This window comes from Elgaria multicarinata, chromosome 1 (assembly GCF_023053635.1).
Source record: "Elgaria multicarinata webbii isolate HBS135686 ecotype San Diego chromosome 1, rElgMul1.1.pri, whole genome shotgun sequence".
Lineage (NCBI taxonomy): Eukaryota > Metazoa > Chordata > Lepidosauria > Squamata > Anguidae > Elgaria > Elgaria multicarinata.
Window position 1 is genome coordinate 158,385,176 of NC_086171.1, and position 17,757 is coordinate 158,402,932.

The 17,757-nt window shown below is 40.3% G+C and overlaps 1 protein-coding gene across 2 annotated transcripts in view; it reads left to right on the top strand.

Moving 5' to 3' along the window:
• The window catches only part of SORT1 (sortilin 1), a 65,844-nt gene that overhangs the window by 34,829 nt on the left and 13,258 nt on the right, over nt 1–17,757 (top strand). Inside the window, exons 3-13 of one of the 2 annotated variants that reach the window (XM_063140641.1) lie at nt 2,741–2,814; nt 4,832–4,934; nt 6,259–6,423; nt 7,520–7,593; nt 9,556–9,605; nt 10,105–10,235; nt 11,142–11,286; nt 12,291–12,446; nt 13,805–13,911; nt 14,602–14,704; nt 14,936–15,104. In XM_063140641.1, the coding sequence (XP_062996711.1) occupies nt 2,741–2,814; nt 4,832–4,934; nt 6,259–6,423; nt 7,520–7,593; nt 9,556–9,605; nt 10,105–10,235; nt 11,142–11,286; nt 12,291–12,446; nt 13,805–13,911; nt 14,602–14,704; nt 14,936–15,104 (1,277 nt within the window). The remainder of the gene's footprint in view (nt 1–2,740; nt 2,815–4,831; nt 4,935–6,258; nt 6,424–7,519; nt 7,594–9,555; nt 9,606–10,104; nt 10,236–11,141; nt 11,287–12,290; nt 12,447–13,804; nt 13,912–14,601; nt 14,705–14,935; nt 15,105–17,757) is intronic. The other variant, XM_063140647.1, reaches the window with a different exon arrangement.

The window sequence follows — 17,757 nt, forward strand, 5'->3', positions numbered from 1 at the left end:
AGTTAGCTGTAAATGCGATCCTTCGCATTTACAGCTTAAAAACCAAAAAACACACACGTCAGTCCCATTTTTCGTAACCCCCCTTCTACCCTTAGAAGAGGGGGCGCAGATGCTCCAAGGCACTCCCAGACCAGTCACGTGACTGCTCGGGTGGGCAGGCGTGGCGGTGGTGGCCAGAAAGCCCACAACTGTGCTCCTTCCGTTGTAGATGGTCAGAAGGCGCATCAAAGTGGCGGCGCTGCGCCTTAATGCGCAGCCTTATCGACGTTGTTAATATGAGGGCATGGTCTCTGAGATGAAATCAAGACTGCAATATTGCTTTTCCAGTAAGCGAGCCAGTTTAGTGCAATATGCATAACTGAAAATGTCAATATTACAATACAAGCATATGCCTCATGAAAACAGAGTGCTAAACTATTAAAGTTGCTTCAGAATAAGCGTCATGTAATATATTCTCAGATAAAGCATGCAAGTGTTTACGCCTGTCTTCAAACAATGGTATATGTGAAGTGTTCATCATTTTAAATAGGCACACCTATCCTTTGATGAAATCACAAATCCAATGCCCTTTGTACTGATGAAAGGGTTAAATAATCTCCCCCCAACCCCCACATTTCATAACTGCAAAAACGTGTGTCACTTCAGGCTGATTTAACTTTGTACTGACTTTGAATTTTAGGAGGGTAACTAGATTGCGACTAAATCAGCGTGTGCGCTAAATAGTGGGCAGACAGGTCACCCAAGAATGAAGAGCGGTGCATGTGTGTGTGTGTGTAAGGGAGGCAATAGCACATTACTGCTGCTGCCTCCGCTAAGGTAGCAGTGAAAGTTGTAGTGCAGGTGACAATAGCAAGGGTGGTGGCATAACTTTATAGCTTGCTTCATGCCAGCTCAAGTGAGGTAGGGGTTAACCTTGAATGGGAGGAGAAGAAGTACCAGATCTGTGGTTGCTGGACGTCCATGCAAATATCCCACCCATCCACTTGCTTCCTTTTAACCCAGGAGCAATGGGGAACACTTGAATTAGTGCCCAGAAACAACAGGTAATGAAATGACTATTTCTTCTCTTCCCATGCAAGGCTATAACCCTATTTCAACCCACCTAGCATGAAGCTAGCTGAAAAGTGATGTCCTGCTACTTCTACTATCCCCACCCCTTTACTTAAACTGGTGGTATTGTCAGTAAACCTATTTTAGATATGGAATGGTATATAAATACTGCAATTAATAATAAACCCTGCCTGAGGCCCACTGACAGCCTTCAATGAGCCTATGTACTCTCCAGTTGCCAGGCTCTAGTAAAAATTATTGTGGGATCTCTAGGGTTCAACCCAACACATTTAATTAATAGGTGCTTGATTTACTGAACAAATTATGTAAGTGTTGTTGTAGTATAAAAGGGTATCTCCATCTCTGGTATGTGTCTGAACAGACACCACTACACGCCTGAGATCTTAATGATATAGGGTGGGATATAAATGTTTAAATAAATGAATTCCAGAATTGGTTTCAGCCTGAAATGTATGGTTGGAGTCCCTGTCTATTTGTTTTGGTTCTTTTGTGACAGATGTCTTATAAGATTACAAAGTGAAGTCTTAGTTACTAGTTCCCCATGATATGGATAGGCAAATTAGCTGTTCGTATAGTTTCCAAACCAGAATGGTGGTCTTGGGCATTTCAGTTTTCAGGATGCAGAGTTCAAAGATGGACTTCATTACAGATTCAGTCTTTCTATACTGCTGTACAGTGAATCTAATCCAACTTTTATCAAAATTGTACAGATACTTAAGTGCTCCCCTCTCCTTTTAAGTAAGAGTCTGCTGATAGCTTAAGTTCCTCTTTTGATTAGGGTTTTACAGTCTCTGCTTCTTAGCTCATGGCTAAGAGTAACTAGGTAAGAGTAAGATGGAATGGATTCCTACTTTAACAATTACTTAATTTACCACATCCTTGATATAAGAGGGGTTATGGCACAATTTTGGCTGTAATAAAAGCCTATATTTCATACTAACCTGTAGAACTCTGGCTCTATACAGCAATCAGCTATTAACTGCTTTTACTGCTTTTAAATTATATATTGTTTTAACTTGGATCATGGTTTAATTTGTTTTTAACTGTGCATATTTATTGTTTTATGCTGTATGTTTTTATCTGCACACCGCTCTGAGATCTTAATGATATAGGGCGGGATATAAATGTTTTAAATAAATAAATAAATAACTGAAAGCTGTGTCAGGCCAGTTAGGTGAACAGGGATTAAGTGAGTTATCCTCTCTTTGGGGAGAAGAGCAGCTTGACATTTCAGGATATTATATCAAAGTAGTAGGTGGCTGAACTAAGTAACCTTTTCAAAAGGTCATCAAGAAGAGTAAGGAAAGTTGTAAAGTTAGACAAACCATTTTGGGAATAAACAGTAAATTACTTGCTGCATTTTTGTGTATTTAATTGACCTTTTGAATTCTCCAGCACAAATCTGTTTTACAAATAACCATATTCTGAAAGACTTTTTAAAAGTGTATTGTGGACTGTACATATGTTAAAATGTTAATTCAGTCCAGCATGACACACACACAAAAACACTGTAAAAAGTAAACTTGTATTAGCTATGCCATGTACCGCCAAATATGATAATATGAATTAGTCCTTATTGGGGTAGGAGAGTTGCTTGGCCTTAAGACATTGTGAATTCCAGCAGTTGTTCTCTCAGACTATCAGAGCTAACTGGCTTCTCTCTTGCTAGGTTATTCTTGTGTTGACCACATTTCAGGTACCTCTGGTGATAATGAGTTTTGGGCAATCTAAACTCTACCGAAGGTAAGGACATAATTGTGAATATTGAGGAACTGAATGCAAACCTTCTCATCTGGCTTCAAATCCTGTATAGGAGGATTAAGGAGCAACCTCAAATTGCCTAGGTATAACTGTTAGGGGCAGGGCTTTTGAACTAGTGATAGATCATCCTTTTTACAAAACCACTAGGATGAGAGGATTGGCAGAAATCAGGATTGGTTCCTGTGGACCAGAGTGTATCCTGTATATATTTGTAAAACCCAACTCTTGTAAAGCCCAACTCATTGGCATCCCAACTCTTGTAAAGCCCAACTCATTGGCATGGAGGTGGGTGGGAAGAATTGCTATAAGCTGGCCAAAAAAATCCATAGTGAATTGCAGCAGCAATAGCTGAGGAAGCCATATTGGCTTAACAGTAGTTCATATGCCAGGCTTATTCTCTGCCAGAAGCAGCTTTTCTGGGGGGCTCATTCATACCTATGCCTGGCTTGTAAACAATGCATGCTACACTGTCTTCCCTAAAATATTAACACACTGACCCAGGATCCCTTATCGTCTGGTTCATCTTCATGCATGACCATACGAAAGCCAGACCCACTCTGCCTGTTGAGAATCCTATGAGAAAAAAGCTCTATCCAGGTAGGCCCTATGAGTGGCAAGAGCATGAGAGCATTTGAAGAGCTCATGCTTTCTGAAAAGCCCCCACCACAGTCATACACTCACGTTCCCAGACACAGAAGCGAGCAGCAGTGATTAGGATCTTTCCTTCCTTGTAACTCTTGATCTGGTTGATTTTACCTTCTCTTGCCTTTCTCCACTACTAGAGTTTTCCTGCCAAGGGTGGGCATGCAATGGTGGCACTCTCTTAACCAAGAGCATGGGGAAAGACATGGAGCAGCTGAGTAATTCAATTATCCTCTAAGCTTTTCTGCCTGTGTAGATGGCTGGTCAGAGTGCATTTGCTCCCAACTTCAGGATTCCAAAGAGGCAGAAGAGATCTCTGGTTTACTTATGGTCTTGCATTAAGAACAATACCAACATATTCAAAGTTTGAAACAAGCTGGAAACGGTAGCTAGCCCAAGAGAGAGAGACACAACTGGGCATTGCATACTGTTGTAGAGCAAGCCTAGTATAAAGGCTTTGTTCTTAGTCTAGAAAAGCCCTAGGCACTCTTTGGTTTGCACAGGAAGACTTGCTGCAAGGTGGAAAGTTTGAACTGAAGGGAGAAGCATTTGCAGCATGGTTAGATGGGTAAACAAGAGACATTGCTAACAACAATCCTTCTCAAAGGATTGTTGTTAACAATCTTTTGTAGAAGTCTTAGCAGGATAGATTTGCGATCTTCCGTCTCGATTCTGTGGGCTAGGCACATTATAGTTGCTATGTAGCATCAACCACTTTAAATACTTGAATTCTGAATTGTGGAAGTCTCGCTCTTGATGTGTTTGCATGCTGTGTTTATGTTTAAGATGCCAAGCAAAGTCCACTCTGCCCAACTAGGTGTTTACTGGAAAATGATAACTTTTATGATAACTGGTCCCTCCTTTTATATTGAATGCTACTTTATGGGTATTTACTTACCAGCTCAATATTGCTTTTTAATCTGCTTCTTCATTTATTATTGTTTTAAATGTTTATCTTGTTGTCCACCTTGATGCCTATGTGAAAGGAAAGGGATAAATTCTTAAATGTATTGCCTGTTATAAATAAATAAATATTATGCATGTCCATGTATAGCAGCTGTATTGTGTGTGGGGTGATTTTTTCCATGATATTTATGCTCATGTATGAAAGTTCTCAACCTCATGACGAGGTACTACATACCTGGCTCACCACATAACGAAAACACACTATGCAAGGGCTGTTATGTAATCTCCAGATGGTGGCTTTAAAATGTTTCAGTTTTTTCTGTTACTTATTTGGTGTTCTCAGTTGCTCTAAGAGGCCTCCAAATGAAAACAAATAAATAAAATAGTGACTTCTGCAGTATCCTCCTGTATTGAGGAGTTTTTATACTTGTGTCTCTTTCCTACATCTTAGTGAAGACTATGGGAAAACGTTCACAGACATCACAGATCTCATTAACAACACTTTCATCAGAACAGAGTTTGGAATGGCTATTGGACCAGAGAATTCAGGGAAGGTAAGAATTGTCTGCTAATATGATTTGGGGGGCTGTTTTTTTAGCCTATCCTTTGTTATAAAGATGGGAGTTAGTCTTAAGATGGAAGATCTTTTGAAGGCTGCATTTAATAGTTTTGTCTAATAGTAGGGGGCAGATTTGACACCTTCTTTTTGCTGTTAGATGCCTGGAACCTCAGATGGTTTTGAGCTTTGTTCCCGTTCTCCAGCTGTTGGTTGCTTGCCAAGTCATGCAGAGTGGTGGCACAATATGGCCTAGATACCCTTATTATGTGTGTGACTTCTTCCACAAAATCTCTACCTACCTAACTATACACTGTTATCCACTGATTTGCTGTATGACATAACATCCTTCTTGATGCTTCTATTTCCCCACTTGTAAATTAGAGCCTTTGTCTGCTTGTTCAAACTGCCATTTTGTAGATTAAATCGTCAATGCAATCGCACAATAGTCTGGACATGGTTATGTGAATTTCACAAATTCCACTTATTAGAGCAGGTTGGTATCCTTGGCAGAACATATTCTTTTCAAATATTAACTCTTCCCCCCTGCCCTCTTCTGTAGTGCACTGTATTAAGTTTGTTGCGCAGGTAGGCTGCATAGGATGTATTTGTTACCCACAGTTAAATGCAGTAGTGGTTTTGTTGGCCTTCCACTGCATTTATTCTGACTTTCATTAGTTTTCTGCCAAAACAGAAGTAATGTTAATATCCACATAGCATCGGTTCATCCGGTGTCATCAAGGTGGTTATTGGGTTTTATGGATATTTTTATTTAATTTATTATTTGTTTATTTAAAACATTTCTTGGCTACCTTTCAAGGCAAACACCGTCACAAGGCAGCTTACAACAATAAAATATGTAAAAACAGTTAAATTATTAAAAGCAGTAAAAACATAAAGACAGTAGAATAGCATTAAAAACAACGGAAGCCAACAATAAAACCAGCAACAATAACAATGACAAAACCAGCAACAGCAGTAGTCATATCATTGTCAATCAGTGCCTTTGTCCAAATTTGCATTGTAAATTTCCACAAGGGTCAATCAGTGCCTTTGTCCAAATTTGCACTGTAAATTTCCACAAGGGTCAAGAGCAAGAGGGGAAGTGTCAGGGTTAACTGAAAAATTCTGTCCTCCTATCCAACTGGCCTTTTTATTGTCTTACAATTTTTCTAATGGGGCCTTAACTTGCCTCCTTTAAAAATACACTGTTTGCAATCATAGCTTCTGATGATGTTTGTACTTGTGATAAACTGGTAGTGTGGATGAGCTCCATGTGCTGAAACATAAGAGGTGATCACCATGTTTATCTTTTTGTCTAGGTGATACTGACCGGAGATAGATCTGGCCCATTTCACACAGGAAGAATCTTCAGATCATCTGATTTTGCAAAGAACTTTGTACTGACAGATCTACCTTTCCATCCCTTGACTCAAATAGTTTATCACCCTCAGAATTCTGAGTTGTTGTTGGTGCTTAGTACTGAAGTAAGGACTGGTCATTTTACATGCACATGCAGGTGTATTGAACTATCTGCTTATTTCTTCACTGGTGTGGTAATTTAAGCCCCAAATCTGAGTTCCAAGAAGCCATTTAGAATTAGTGCTCCAGTTCACACAATCAAAACAAGCTACAGTAGCTTGTTTAAGCCATGGGGACTTGTTTAAATTGGCAGCGTGTGCTGTGTACCATTAACCTAATTACCCACAAGGACATGGCTTAATGTGTCATCCAAACCCATGGCTTGTTTAACGGGGAAACAACCCTCAAATAATCCATGGCATGTGCTGCTGATTTAAACGAGCCATGGTGGCATATTTAAGCCATGGTGGGTTTATTTATTTATTATTTATTAATTACATTTCTATACTGCCCAATAGCTGGAGTTCTCTGGGCGGTTCACACATGCACACAGGCCCATGATGTGTGGGAGTAGGGGGCTATTGCATGGCCCCCTGTGGCTATAATTGGCAGGATCATAGTTTATATCTAGTAATTATAGCTGTTCTGTGGTCATAATGGTGTGAGTCATCCTAAGCGTGGTTTTACATTGAAAGTGCAGGATATACATATTTCTAATCTTTACATCGGCAACAGACAGTTCTATTGTAGGAGGATTATGAGCTGCTATAGGTTTAATTTCATGGCAAGCTTAGAGTATGGGATCTTCATCTGGTCAAGAATATTGCAACCAGACTGCTGACTGGAGCTGGTCATTGGGAGCATGAGACTCCTTTTGTTACAACAGTTTCACTGGCTTCTGGTCAGTTTCTGGATCTAAAACCTTAAATGGCTTTGGAATCAAGGTACTTAAAGGTCTTCTCCCAAATGAGTTTTCCCATGCTTTGAAACCCTCTATGGAGGTTCACCTCCATATCCCACCAGCACCTGAGTTGAAGTGCTTTGTGTGTTGCTTTCTCTCTCTGTTATTGACTATTTTGTATTTTATTTTTAAAATATATTGATCAAATTGTAAGCCATCCTGAGCAAGATGGGCTAAAGTATTTTTAGTAAATAAATATTTGTGATGGGAGCTTGAAAGTCATGCCTCAAATAACGCACAATCCTTTCTAAATGTTTCAGGGCAGCCTCTGGGTATCCAAGACCTTTGGCGAGAAATGGAAAGAAATCCACAAAGATGTTTGCCTGGCCAAATGGTGAGCAGCTGAAAAACAAACACGCTCTCCAGGGAAAGTTTGTAGTTTAATATTCTCTTGATTGCACTGGAGCAGGCTGTTTGCAAAAACATAAAGATGACTGTCCTTTGAATAAAATCTTTAATGCTGTTTTCTCAGTCTTAAGAAGGCATTCGAGAGCTTTACTCATGGTCACATTTGTAGCATGTGCTTTTCCAGAAAAGTCACTGTAACTCCTTCTGTTTATACTGGCATTTTTCACTGTTTGAACACTCTGAAGTGGTGCAACTCATGCTTCTCACTACTTCTGCTTCTCTGGTGTCAGGCCTAGTGTGTTAGATCAGGCATGAAAAGGACTCCTTCTACCTCCATCTCAAGTTCTTTGCAGTTCAGAGAAGAGAGGGGAGACCTTATTGCTAGCAGTGATAGTTAGCTATTATTGTGGGGAGGGGATAAATTATTGCTAGTAGCAGTAACCTAGTGACTGGGTTTTAGGTTTCCTATATAGAAATACATGCTTTGCTATCCAAAATATACAGCAGGGTTTATTCTCCTTTATGGGCAGAAGGTTTGAGCATCTTGTTTTGAAAGAGGAGCATTTTTTTAAAAAAAAAACAACCACACCCATTATTTGCAAGCTGATATTGGACCTTGTACATTCTTTTAACCACTGTGTTTGCAGAACCACTAAGCATTCAGCTTTATAACTGTCCTGAAAGACAAAGACTCTGTTTCAGAATCTGAGAGTTGTCTCATTGTGGCCCTCCCCTACAAAGTGCAAAAGCCTTGTGCTGCTTGTTAAAATGCTTTTACTTCGGATCCTTAACCTCCGAAGAGTTGCTGTGTTTTGGCTTGATAGTTTTTCTGAACTCTTTGTCAAAGATCCTCATTTTTGATGATAATGACTGGATTTGGGCAATACAATAACCCACAACGGGTTAAATAACCCGCCATGGATTATTGAACCCATTGTGTGTTAATGTGTCATCTAGTGATTTGTTTGTTTTTTAACTGACGGTGGCTTATTTCCCTGAAATCAGCCAGTGTGATAAACCACGGTCTGCATAGTGGGTTATTTAATCCACCATGGGTTATTGTCTCATCTGTCAGGCACTGCCCTGGAGAGTCACATTGGAAGAGCAGTTCACATAGCTGCTGCGTGACTCTCCCTAATGGGATACAGGGATGAAAAATGGCTGCACAACATAGCACAACATTAATGTACAATTTTAATAAAAGGAAAACCTTTATTTAATGCCACTTGCCTGATCGCTGAAGTGCGCAACTGTGAAGCAGTGGCTCCCCGACATAGTCCGAATGCACTACATCAATAAACTGTAAAAGAGCGACTAAGGGAGGCTGCAGATGAAGTTTAGTCCCAATTCTGCAACCTTGCAAGCTTTTATTTGTGCTACTCCCTTTCTGCACCTGGGATTTTCCTTCCTCTGGATGTAAGTGCACAGGGTTTGGAAGGGGAATCAGGTGCCTCCTGACTAGGGGAGACTGTGTATGAAGTTTGGTCCTTATCCTGCAAAACCTCAATGGTTTATTTGTGCTACCCCCTTTTGGATGCACCCAAGATTTTCCCTCCTTGTAGCCCCTCCAGCAATGTAATGAGTGGCTGAAACAGTGGCACTGCCCAGGTGGGAGGACTGCAGTGGGACAGGGGGAAGGGTGAGATTAGGCAAAGTAGCTGAATAAGCTGCACACAGTATCTTATTAGCCTGTTTGTATGACAGGGCACTGTGGACCATTTCCAAAATAAGCTACGGTGTGTAGTTTATTAAGCCGTCATTGATTAAAGTGACATCCAAAAGCAGCCACTAAGGACTAACATAGTTTGCATTGTAACAAAGCTGCAATATTTCATAATGTCTCTCCCTATACACTACTTTGAAGTGTTGAATTGCGAATTGTTTAGTCAGCCAGCTTTCTTCCCCCCAGCACTATAAGCTGTGTGTCTTTTGTCTTGATATTTTCTAGGGGCTCTGGAATAACCATCTTCTTCACTACCTATCTGAATGGTTCTTGTAGTAAGTATTTCCTGTTTCAATGACTTTAGTGTTTCTGTTGAGTTACTCTGAGTTTTCTTTTGCATTTTATACCATTTTTATTGTTGTGACTCATCCTTGAAGTCATGTTAAACTGAAGGGCAACATACGAATAAGGTCAGCACTATAAATCTATCATGGCCCTAGTTAAGAGATTCAGCTCTTCCCAGCTTTCTTTTAGTTATTCTTTAGCCCTCGGCATGCATTACTCACACAGCTGTGACGCTCTGCCCATGAGGTCTCATGGCTTCCCACCTCTGTCCCCTGACATCCACACATGAGAATGGATGTCTGCAAAAGAGAAGCCTATGCACATAGACTTGCTGTTATTCATGCTCAACACACGGACATTGGGAAGCGGACTGTGGTGGTTGGGCCAGCCGTGTGGCCCTATAACCCCTCTTTGTGTGAGTATTGCACGAAGGGGGGCTTATATATCTTTCTAATGGGAGCAATATTAATTCATGTACCTCTTCTCAAGAAGCTGATCTTGGGTTACTCGAACTGAAGAGAACCAAAGACTTTGGGAAGACGTTCAAGACGATAGGAAACAAAATCTACTCCTTTGGCCTAGGTGGGCGCTTCCTCTTTGCATCTGTGATGACAGAAAAGGTAGGAAATTCCCTCTTCTTCTTTTTGATTTCTACAGGCCCTGTGAGCTTAGTTTCTACAACAAATAGTAAAGGAAGTCCAGTGCTTGAGTCACGTTGTTGGGTTATAGTAGTTCATATTTAAGTTTGCTCAAAGACGACAAGACAAGTCTTGGTGTATATTTAGTTTGTGTTTGTCATGTTCTCAGCAATCATGTTACAAAGAGGTAAAAAAATACTATGTGAAAAGCCCAACACAGTGTATATCATCATCACCATCATGAACGATGCTTTTATTAAGAAATCTTGACATATCTTAACAGAGATGTCTTAATGCTACACAGTGACAGAGCAGTCCTTTGAATGATAAATATCCCTTGCATAAATAACAAAAATGTGTTATTTTTTGCTGAAGTTGCCAATTAGTAAACAAACCAAAAAAAGAAAATTGTTTTTATTCTATTTTAAAGGTAGTGTTTCAGCATATAATGAGGAAGGATCTCTACAGCTCCCACTCCAAAATAAAATATTTTAGCTCTATGACTAAGGGAATTCTTGGAGGGAAGTACTTATTCTGCATAGTATCATGACTTTTTGGTGGGATTTCTTTTTGTGGTTCTTGTTGTTTCTTGGTCTGAATATCTTCTGACACAAATACCAATAACATCAGTATGGGTGGTACGAGAAGGTAAATAATGTTGTCATTTCATTTATTACATTTCTGTGCTGCCCAATAACCAAAGTTCTCTGGGGAGTTTGCAGAGATTAAAAAACTTAAAAATACAATATTGTACACAATATAAAAAGAGTTTACATTGAAACATATAAACTGTCAGTAAACACACATGCATGTGCATGCACACACACACACACATATCTCAAAACAATTTTAATAATCAGCGATTTTAACAATCATTGCGTTCTCCAGGGAACTACAAGGCGAATCCATGTGTCACTGGATCAAGGTGAAACCTGGAACATGGCCCAGCTTCCTTCAGTAGGACAAGAACAGTTTTACTCTATCTTGGCAGCTAATGATGACATGGTGTTCATGCATGTAGATGAACCTGGAGGTGAGAAAGAGAGGAGACAGGATGGGTGGTGTGTACTTAAATAGATATAAATCTCAATGACTTCCTTCCTACACCCTGCTAACCCATACACAGTGGTTGAGCATGGGTTGTTGTTGAACTGTGGGTTAGGATGTTGTCTAAACCAAGGAGATTTTCCACAGGGTGGCTTCTTATTTTTCTCTAACAAGCCACCTTGGGAACCCATGTTGTTGGGTTGTTCAGGGTGGTTAACAAACCACACTGCATGCTTAACAAGCCACCCTATAGAAAAAGTCCTGGGTTCAGGCAGCACACTGTTATGTGACCAGGCCCAAAATGTGCTTCATTTGGGTTGCAAAACTGCCATTCAGAGAAGCTATGAAGATGAAAAGCATACAGCATAGGCATCAAAAGTGTCTTTTAAATGTTTTTCAGGAGACCTTTGAGTCTTCTGTTTTGTTTGAAAATTCTGTTGTACTAATTTCTACCTGCTGGCTGCATTTTAGGGATTTCATATGATCATTTTATTCGTGCTTGCATTTTATATTTTTATTTGCAAACCGCTTGGGTGATTTATTATGAAGGGTGATATATAAATTAAATAAGTAAAGTTAATCCAAGAAATAACACACACACACACTTTTAAAAAAAGTGTGGACAAACTTAACCAGAATGGTAAAGCATTTGAATCATATACTTGGTAAACTGACAGCCAGAATATTTTAAAATCATCACTTTGGGAAGCTACTCTTGGTGCCAGTTGTGTTTACAAACATTTGGCATCCTTTTGGTCCCCCCCCCTTTCCCACACTAGTTATCAAGCACACTGTATGATAGTTCTCATTCATTTAGTTATTCACCCAGTTTACTGTAATAGATTTTAGGGTGTTCTGAAATGGACATAGATTATATACAGCCAGCTTTCCAGGCCTGGTAACTTTTAATATTGGATATTGATAGTGCTAAGTTGACCTGTTCTGTGTGGCTCTGACCCCCAACCCTTGCAATCTGCTGTTTGCTTGCAGATACTGGATATGGAACAATCTACACTTCTGATGATCAAGGCATCATATATTCTAAGTCTCTAGAAAGGCACCTCTACACCACCACTGGAGGAGAGACAGACTTCACCAATGTGACCTCCTTGCGAGGCATCTACATCACTAGCGTGCTCTCAGAGGGTGAGTGCTCACTCTTGGCCTGGTGTGATGGTCACAGAGGGATTAGAGAGTGGCTGGACTGAAGCAAGAATTCTTCTAAGAAAGTAGCTAAAACTTAACTTATTCATGGGGTGGAATTGAGGCCTCTCTGGGGAGGGTGTGTGTGTCAGCAGAATTAATCAGGACTTCCATAAAGCTTATGCTTTCTGGCTTCTTAGAATGAGCTTATTTGAGGCTGGGTTGCCTCATAAGTATTTAGACTGTGGGAAGTAATCCTGTTATCTTCACAGTGTTTCTAAGACAGTGCAGTGTCTTGCTGTGCAGGTCTGCTTGAGTAAAGTGAGAAGGCCAGATATGGCAAGTTGTGATGTAAGGCTGGCAATTCCACTCTTCCTATAAATGGGAATCACAGGTGTCTTCTTCAAAGCAGAAAGATGGCTCATCTGCACAGGAATGACTCCCATTTCTGATTTGGCGCTTCAGTGTCAAACTGTAAATGCTGGAAAAGTTGTCCCCAAGAGAAGGGGCAATTACATAACGTTGTATCTAAAGTCATGTAAACAAGGCAGACCGGCATTGTTTCCATCCCCATCTGCTGTGCAGACAGGTGAATGACTATTGCATGCTTGGTTCTGAATGAACCAATGTGAAGTGGATATTCATACAGCATATAACGTTCCTGAAAGAAGCCTTGTATAGATGTGCCCATAGTCCCTGGACCTAAGCTACCTCTTTGGTGGAACTGTCTATTTTATATTATTTCATTATTTTCAATTTAAATGCCTGTGTAGTTTCTTAAAACTTGACCATGTAGTTCGTGTAGAAATAAAGCTATTTCCGTTGCAAGTAAGTTTGGTGCTCCTGACATGAGGGTAAAGTTCTTCTTGCTTATCTACATTTTCCTGAACAAATTTCAGGTGATGTTTTAAACTTCATTAAAGTGTGTTTCTCAGTAATCTTTATTTTTTTCCCCTAAACTTTTGGCTTTGAATTGCTCAGTAGGATATTCTTTCTACTATGGTTCAAAAAACACAGCAGCATTTTTTTCTGCTTTCAGTTTGGGAGAGTGCCATTGCTCTTTGGTAGTGAAAATGTCCTTTAGTCAGTTTTGTAAGCATTCAGACTGCTTCTGCAAGATGTCTTGTCAACTTTTGTGAACCGCCCAGGGAGCTCCGGCTATTGGGCGGTATAGAAATGTAATAAATAAATAAATAAACAAACAAACAAACTTGATTGCTTGGGATGGTGCTTGTAACATGGACTGGAAACAAAGCAAAATGTCAATTTTAAAAATTTTTAGAGGGTATGTTGCATAGAATATATCACAGAAAAGCAAAGATTTACTTGTTTCCTCTTTCTCTCTCTCCCCTCCCCCCCAGATAATTCAATTCAATCGGTGATTTCCTTTGATCAAGGAGGGGAATGGGTGAACTTGAGGAAACCTGAAAATGCAGAGTGCGACTCAACAGCTAAAAATAAGGAAAAGGTTTGTCTGTCTTTTCTGTAATGGCAGAAATGAAATGCAGGAAAATATTGCTAGGTCCAGGCTGTAGTTCTAAGCTGTTTGTGTGGAAGTAGCTTTTACTGACATTGAAGCTTCCTAGTAAACTTAGTTAAGGCTGGAATGTAAGGCTAGGGTGTGATAGGACAGGGAGCCTATCAGTTGATTTTGGGTGCCAATTTTTAAGCTTATTGAAGCTGCTGTAGCCTTTGGAATTGCTCATTGGGACACTGGCTTTCAATAGCAGCGCCATGACAGGGTAATCCATAGAATTCACAATAAAGATAGAAAAAGAAAATAGGCATATTTATTCAGCATTTGCAAACGGAATGCTGAATAAACAGTTTATAGTGATTTGGGCCCAATCTGAGCAAATGGTGATAACAGATAATTCTTCACAATTCAGCCTCTTTCAAGAAGCTGGAAGGAATGGGCTTTTGTGAGGAAGAAGATGCCTCAGGCCGTATAGATATTCTGTTCTCAACATGCTGTCTTGTCCAGCGAGGCTTTGAAGCTTAAGATCAATCTGCCTTGGCTTTGCGGCATTAGAGATTCTCCTTTGGTAGATTTTTTGAGTCTCAACCAGTTTTGCTAGCTTTGCTTTTAATGAGGCCAAATCTGTTATATCCCTGTATTTTGCCTCCTTTTCTTATTTGGATTATCTTATATTTACAGTGCAGCCTTCACATCCATGCATCCTACAGCATCTCCCAGAAGCTGAATGTACCGATGGCACCTTTGTCTGAACCTAATGCTGTTGGAATTGTCATTGCTCACGGTAAGGAATTAACCTTTATGCATGCATAGGATAAGTTGAAATAATGGGAAAGTGCAGAGGTTGTACTTGTGATCTTCGTCTGGCTTGTGTATTCTACAGATCTAACCCCTGGGCTTGGGTTTTTTTCCTTCTTGGAAAGAGTGGGTCAACTTTGGAAGGAACAAATGTGGTTGTCCTTCAACAGAAAACTGTAGTGTACTCACTTCCATTGTACTGGGCATTATGTTGCAGGAAGCGTTGGAGATGCCATTTCAATAACAAACCCAGATGTTTACATTTCTGATGATGGCGGCTACACTTGGGCACGGATGCTGAAAGGACCACATCACTATGCCATCTTGGATTCTGGGGGCATCATTGTGGCTGTGGAGCAAACCCATCATCCTATCAATATGATTAAGTAAGCAGGAGCTCACTTTTGCTAATTCTCGTACGGTGGGCAGACAAGAGAGATTCATTGTTCCCCTCCTGACAATCATGTCACTATCATGTTCAAGGTCCCTGTAGAATAGTGGTGTAACTGGATCAATCTTAGTTTAGAATGTATGAAACATTAGGGGTGCTTTCCGGCAAGGCTTTTATCCCGCAATTAGCCTGCTTCAATTCACAGAATTTTCCTGGGGGGGCCAGACATTATCTTCAGTTTGTTGCCCTCAAAAGTCTTTTTTTCTTTCCACACACAAAAAATCTCTTAAGGAGGAATAGATGTAGAATGATTGGTAGCACTAAGAGTCTTGTATCTGAACACCCTCGAACAGACAAGTAGAGCCAAGCTTTCCTTGAAGCAGTTGCTTTGGACAAAATTTTTCAGAAGAAGGCCAGTTTTTGTCCCTGTGTACCATTTAAAAAACAAGCTATATTCCAAAACAGAACAGATTCTGTTTGAGGTAAATATACCTGGAACTCCATATAGGAACAAAGCAGCTAGAAGGAGTGATTAAATCTCTTAGCCTTGGCCTCCATTGCAATTGCACTCTCCTGGAGAAGTAGTAGCTCCCAAGGTTTCTGTATATTATTATTATTATTTTTATTATTATTTTTATTATTATTATTATTATTATTATTATTATTATTATTATTATTATATTTCTTACCTGCCTCTCCGTTTGGATCGAGGCGGAGAACAACAATAAGTATAAAATACAAAAAACTGAATTAAAAACTTAGTATACATTATTAAAACATCCTAAAAACATCCTAAAATTCCACTGGATAGTCCTGCCGGAATAGATCAGTCTTTATAGCTTTCTTAAATGCCTCGTGTGGCACAGAATGCAGCCGAAATGCAGCGGTACAAGTTAGTTACTGCAGCCGAAACTCTCCCCATGGCCTAAGTTCGATCCCAGCAGAAGCTGGTTCTCAGGCAGCCGGCTCAGGTTGACTCAGCCTTCCATCCTTCCGAAGTTGGTAAAATGAGTACCCAGCTAGCTGGGGGAAAGGTAACTGTGACTGGGGAAGGCAATGGCAAAACACCCCGCTACAAATTTTAATAAACTCAGAACTATGATAAGTAAGGTCCCATGGCAAGTGAGCCTAATGAGAAAAGGAGTGCAGGATGGGTGGGAGTATTTAAAAAAGGAAATTTTAAAGGCACAGTTACAAACAATTCCAACAAGGAGAAAAGATAGAAGACAACAGAGGAAACCAATGTGGCTCCACAAAAAGCTTAGAGATGACCTGAAAACAACAAAAAAAATACATATAGGAAGTGGAAGGAAGTGGTTTTATCCTGGTTGCGCTTTTTATACTGTATTTCAAAATTGTGTTTTTTAACCTGTTGGATGTTTTTTTGTGGTTTTAATTTTTGTGAACCGCCCAGAGAGCTTCGGCTATTGGGCGGTATAAAAATGTAATAAATAAATAAAATAAATAAAGGAAGGCCAGGCTACAAAAGAAGAGTACAGACAGGTGGCACAGAAGTGCCAAAATGGCATCAGGAAGGCTGAAGCTGAGAATGAGCTGAGATTAGCGAGGGATGCTAAAACAAATAAAAAGGGATGCTAAAGGAAATAAGGGATGTTAAAGAAATAAAAATGACACAAAATTGGGCGGGATAGCTAATACCCTGGAAGACAGAAACAAACTTCAACGTGATCTTGATAGGCTGGAGTGCTGGGCTGAAAACAACAGAATGAAATTTAATAGGGATAAATGCCAAGTTCTACATTTAGGAAATAGAAACCAAATGCACAGTTACAAGATGTGGGATACTTGGCTCAGCAATACTACAAACGAGAAGGATCTTGGAATTATTGTAGATCGCAAGCTGAATATGAGCCAACAGTGCAATATGGCTGTAAGAAAGGCAAATGCTATTTTGGGCTGCATTAATAGAAGTATAGCTTCCAAATCACGGGAGGTACTGGTTCCTCTCTATTCGGCCCTGGTTAGGCCTCATCTAGAGTATTGCATCCAGTTCTGGGCTCCACAATTCAAGAAGGACGCAGACAAGCTGGAGCGTGTTCAAAGGAGGGCAACCAGGATGATCAGGGGTCTGGAAACAAAGCCCTATGAAGAGAGACTGAAAGAACTGGGCATGTTTAGCCTGGAGAAGAGAAGATTGAGGGGAGACATGATAGCACTCTTCAAATACTTAAAAGGTTGTCACACAGAGCAGGGCCAGGATCTCTTCTCGATCCTCCCAGAGTGCAGGACATGGAATAATGGGCTCAAGTTAAAGGAAGCCAGATTCCAGCTGGACATCAGGAAAAACTTCCCGACTGTTAGAGCAATACGACAATGGAATCAGTTGCCTGGTGAGGTTGTGGGCTCTCCCACACTAGAGGCCTTCAAGAGGCAGCTGGACAAGCATCTGTCGGGGATGCTTTAGGGTGGATTCCTGCATTGAGCAGGGGGTTGGACTCGTTGGCCTTGTAGGCCCCTTCCAACTCTGCTATTCTATGATTCTATGAAAGTCTGCCAAGAAAACATCAGCGAAAGCAGGCGCCCCTCTAGGAGTCAGTAATGACTCAAGTGCTTGCACAAGAGGTTCCTTTCCTTTTTTTCCTAAATGCTAAAAGACTATTAAGTCGATGAGTCTCCTCTGGCAGGCC